This window comes from Neofelis nebulosa, chromosome 6, assembly GCF_028018385.1.
Source record: "Neofelis nebulosa isolate mNeoNeb1 chromosome 6, mNeoNeb1.pri, whole genome shotgun sequence".
NCBI classification, from domain to species: domain Eukaryota; kingdom Metazoa; phylum Chordata; class Mammalia; order Carnivora; family Felidae; genus Neofelis; species Neofelis nebulosa.
Window position 1 is genome coordinate 4,618,497 of NC_080787.1, and position 5,085 is coordinate 4,623,581.

At 38.1% G+C, this 5,085-nt stretch overlaps 1 protein-coding gene across 1 annotated transcript; it reads left to right on the plus strand.

Annotated features, from left to right (window-relative positions):
• Positions 1-223: 223 nt before the first annotated feature.
• On the plus strand, positions 224-1,168 carry LOC131515527 (olfactory receptor 2W1-like). Its single transcript, XM_058736232.1, has one exon. It carries the CDS (start codon positions 224-226, stop codon positions 1,166-1,168), a length of 945 nt encoding a protein of 314 aa, XP_058592215.1.
• The last annotated feature ends 3,917 nt before the right edge of the window (positions 1,169-5,085 follow it).

Sequence of the window (5,085 nt, forward strand, 5' to 3'; positions counted from 1 at the left end):
GCTCCTACCATATTATTTTTAGAACCACTCTGGTTATGAGTACACACAGAGAGTCTTTGAACACAGACACAGAGTGTTAAAAGAAGTGTTCTGAACGGGAGAGAGCACACAAACAACTGAAATGGGAATACTCATGCAAATTTCAGAGATTTTTATTTCTACCTAAACCTGATGCTATTTTTTTATTACCATGGTATTATCTCCTAGACCTTCATAGGGAGTCATGAACACAAACAACAGAAGTGCCACAGCAGACTTCATCTTGCTGGGGTTTTCTAATCAGCCCCAGGTAGAACACATCATCTCTGGGGTTGTCTTCGTCTTCTATATTGTGACTCTGGTAGGAAACACAACCATCATCCTTGTATCTAACCTAGACAGCCAGCTCCATACTCCCATGTATTTCTTCCTATCCAATTTGTCTTTTCTGGATCTCTGTTATGCAACTAGCATTATCCCACAGATGCTGGTAAATCTATGGGGTCCAACAAAGTCTATTACCTATGGAGGGTGTGTGCTCCAATTCTTCTTTGCCCTTGACTTTGGAGCCACAGAATGTCTTCTCCTAGCTGTGATGGCCTATGACCGCTACGCTGCTGTCTGTCAACCTCTTTACTACACAATAGTAATGCACCCTCAGCTTTGCCAGAAGATGGTGCTCACTGCCTGGTTAGGTGGTCTTGGCAGTGCCTTAATTCTTTGCTCCCTGACTTTGAAGTTGCCAAGATGTGGGCACCGGGAGGTGAATAATTTTATCTGTGAGATGCCAGCATTGCTCAAGTTGGCTTGTGTCTACTCAAAAGTAATTGAGGTCATCGTCTATGCTCTTGGAGTGATATTTCTTCTAGTACCTCTATCTCTAATTCTCATCTCATATGCAATTATCACTCAAGCTGTCATGAGGATCAAGTCAACAGCAAGGTGGCGTAAGGTCCTTAATACATGTGGTTCCCACCTCACAGTAGTAACTCTGTTTTATGGAACAATCATTTATATGTACATGAAGCCACAGAATAGCACATCTGAAGATGAGGGGAAGTTCCTTACACTCTTTTACACAATTGTCACACCCACCCTTAACCCTCTGATCTACACATTAAGAAACAAAGATGTGAAAAATGCAGTAAAAAGAATACTGTATGTGAGAAAATGTTCAGCAAAGTCATGAGTTAGATGGAAGAGAGGTAAGGAAATAACACTGACCTTTACCAAAAGAAGATGAATGATTCACTTTCACAAACAGCATTCATTGGATTTTTACCTTGTACCAAGAATTGTGCTATATACTGATTTATGAACAATTAAATAAGTACAGAAATTATAAGGAGATAGAGATGCAAACACATAAGGAAACTTGAATTCATACACTTAAAAGCCTTCAAGACTAATCAGGAACTACAGACATGTAAACCTAGAATTGTGAAAAGTGGTTAAGTACAGAAATATATGTACAAGGTATTAAGAAAATACTTCACATGGAAATTTATTTTAATGTAGGGTTACATTGGACATTGATTTTTTTCTTTCAGACTTAACGCTTTTATGTAAAAAATGACACTAACTTTCATCCACCTGTTGTCATTGGGGCTTTTGTGGTGCAGATCAACTGCTCACTGATACCTATCCACCTTCTCCCTCAAGTTTTAACTGGGGCCAGGGCCACCATCCTGCATATCACATTTCCAAGACTGGCTTCCACCAACATAATGCCAGGAAAGCAATGTGTGCAATTCCTGGGTTATCTTCTCAAATATGAAGCCGTTTACCCTCAGGCTTCTCCATCTTGTTCCTGCTGTCTAGGATATGAATGTGGAGAGTTTCTAACTTTGACAATATCCCTAAGAGGGAATGGAACAATAAGATGGAACCACAACCACCCAGAAGAAGAGCAATGCCTCCAGACTCTTACAGCAGAAAAATCTTCATTCTTATTTAATATTAATGAAGCCAATCTATTTTGGTGTCTGTTTTTTAGAGTAGCTTAGCTTTTCCTATCGATGGCCTAATAAGGACTTTGGGCTCTTTCCTGTAAAATCATGTGGTCCTTGGACCGACACCAAAAGAATTACTTGGTAAGTTATCAAACTGAACAACACTGGACCCACCTCAGACCTATTCAACCAACAATACAGGATGGACCCAGAAATTGATGTTTTTAGTCAACACTACTGTTGATCAGGCTAAAGTTTGAGAACTACTGTTACAGAGAATAGAGAGACACTGAGTCTCTAAACAGAAAATGTACATGGTTTTATATATTTTAATTAATTTCCTTCCTATAGACATGGGAAAATAGATGGGTAATGGTTTCTCGAGGCTCTTCGATAAGAGTAATTAAGGAAATGGGAAGTTTCATGAAATTAAATCCATATCAAAAGTTATTCTTGGGGTACCTGGGTGGCTCAGTTAGTTAAGCTTCCGACTTTGGCTCAGGTCATGCTCTCACAGCTTGTGAGTTCAAGCCCCGCGTCAGGCTCTGTGCTGATGGCTCAGAGCCTGGAGCCTGCTTAAATTCTGTGTCTCCCTCTCTCTCTCTGCCCCTACCCTGCTTGCGCTGTCGCTCACAAATGAATAAATGTTAAAAAAAAAATTTAAGTTATTCTTTATTTAATACAATATTCTTGCCCTTTGGTTTTATAATTGTTCTTCTTGTATTCAATTATGGTGACAGTTGATGGTAATTTTGGCAAAGGGGTTTGATGCTCTTATTTGACAAAAAAAAATTTAGCAATGTCATGTTTTTTCCCTATTATTTTTCACTTTGTTTTACTGGGAAATGCATTCAAATTCTGAGTATCTCTATTAGGAGAAAAAACACTCTTCTTCTCTACAAGTTGATCATTTTAGAGATTGGAAATGCTCTGTGTGTGAGAGTCCTCACATTTATGGGGCTCGTGCTCTGTGATTTCAAGGCCGAATGAGGCACAATCTACCAGAGTATTGGAGTGTGAATATGGAGTTGTAACTGTTAGTGGTCTTTTCTCTCCCATATTTAAACCTTCTGGTTTCCAGGTTTCCACAGTAAAAAAACTAATGTTGTCATTCTTTTCTGAGTAGCTTTAAACCTGACAGGTGTGTAAGCCTTGATAAAAATAAGAATCTGAAAGAGGATGATGATACCAAAACATAGGAAGGCACAGAGAAAATATAAACTTCAAGGAATTGTAAAGAGTTTGAGAGGACAACATATAAAATGGTGACAGTCTGATCACTGAAAATGGATATAAACTTTTCCTTGTGAGAAAATCTCATCCCAATCTTGATAAACAATTAATTTACCACTTAAAAATCTCTCAACTTCTACACTCAGTTGATATCTTACTCATGACAAATGTCCTTACAAATCTCATAAATTGTCCTTTGAATTCCCTCCAAAAACTTTCCTATCACTATATTGGCATTATCTCATCATATATATTTATTTGTATAAATGTTTGAGGAAAAGGCATTGGCGAACTTTTCAACAACATAGAACCTCTCATTCATGTGAGATTTTGCTGTGTCTAAACTGACTTCTAACATGAAATACATACTCTGTAAATATCGATAGTACTATTAAGTGAATGAACTATTTTTAATAAATATACATGAAAATGTTACTATTCTACAGAATATGTAAAAGATTCATTGGGTAATAAATACTGGAGCAACATCTTCAGGCTTTTATTTTTATTTTATTTTTTTTTAATTTTTTTTTCAACGTTTTTTATTTATTTTTGGGACAGAGAGAGACAGAGCATGAACGGGGGAGGGGCAGAGAGAGAGGGAGACACAGAATCGGAAACAGGCTCCAGGCTCCGAGCCATCAGCCCAGAGCCTGACGCGGGGCTCGAACTCACGGACCGCGAGATCGTGACCTGGCTGAAGTCGGACGCTTAACCGACTGCGCCACCCAGGCGCCCCATCTTCAGGCTTTTAACGTTTAGGACATTTGCAACGTAAGAAAAGGGAAATATAGAATACATTTTTTCATGTGCATAATATTATGGAATCTTATAAGTATGTATCTGGAAATTTAAAAAAAAAAAAGATAAATAAATGTTCTCATTACCTCAACCTTGAAATAGTGATTACTAACTTTGTAACCTATTTCCTTTTAATTTCTTCTCATCCATACTAAAATTTGTCACACTGAGTACCTGATTTCCTTCCCCAGTGTATGCATTCACATCACATATATCACTCCCAAGGGAGAAACCTTGGCTTCTAGGGAAGTGGCAAAACTCCTAGCAAATATATTGATGGGTAGCCCTCCAAAGACCACAGCACATGAATGCACACAGTGTAACTGTGATGTGAAAACGTCACTGGGAGGGACTTGCTGACAATGGCAAAAAGATTGAAAAACAATGTCTCAGTGTTGTAGCATGTGCTTGTCTTTGTCTGCAAAGATGACTGAGATCTCCCCTGGCCCAAACTGAATGACTAGCCAGCATACCCAGGCTCTAGCACCTTAGTAAGACATTAATGGTCTTCTAGGTTAGTGGCTGACACCTTGGACCCAAGGATGGTCTCAGTTAATCAGGTTCAAATGCTGGAAATTCCCTGGAATATTATAGAAAAATTTGACAACACCATGTATTACCACAAATTTGGGGAAACAGTCATCTTACTCTTGTATTAGTTAGCTGCTGCCTCATAAATATTGTTTTTAGAAACTAACGGGACTGCTAGAAGTGATAGACATAAGTTGAAAATCTCAACCCCACCAGTCTAAATCTAAAAAAGTTGTAAAAGTAACAGTGTTCATAATTCTATTGGCAGCAAACTTGTCCTAATTATATGTGAGGCTACTTCTATTCTTTGCTTTCACTTCTGTTAAACAAAGGTAGATCTGTGTCAAAAGAAAACAATTCCTTTATAAGAGAGAATATTATTAGCTACTCGTCATTTTTCAGAAAGAGCAGCCACTTCTTAAGGAGGACACTCATTACTATCATTGCTTCATAAATCCATACATTTTCTTTGGAGCTGAGGATTCAAGAGAAACTAGACTCTGCTTTAGGTTGCAGTGATAACATGAAAGGAAATACTCCCAGAGAATAACTTAACTTTCACTTATTTCCTCTATGATGTTAAGTGCAC

Bases quoted from the DNA above. Each gene is read 5' to 3' on its own strand.
- LOC131515527 (XM_058736232.1), top strand. From the start codon at position 224: ATGAACACAAACAACAGAAGTGCCACAGCAGACTTCATCTTGCTGGGG.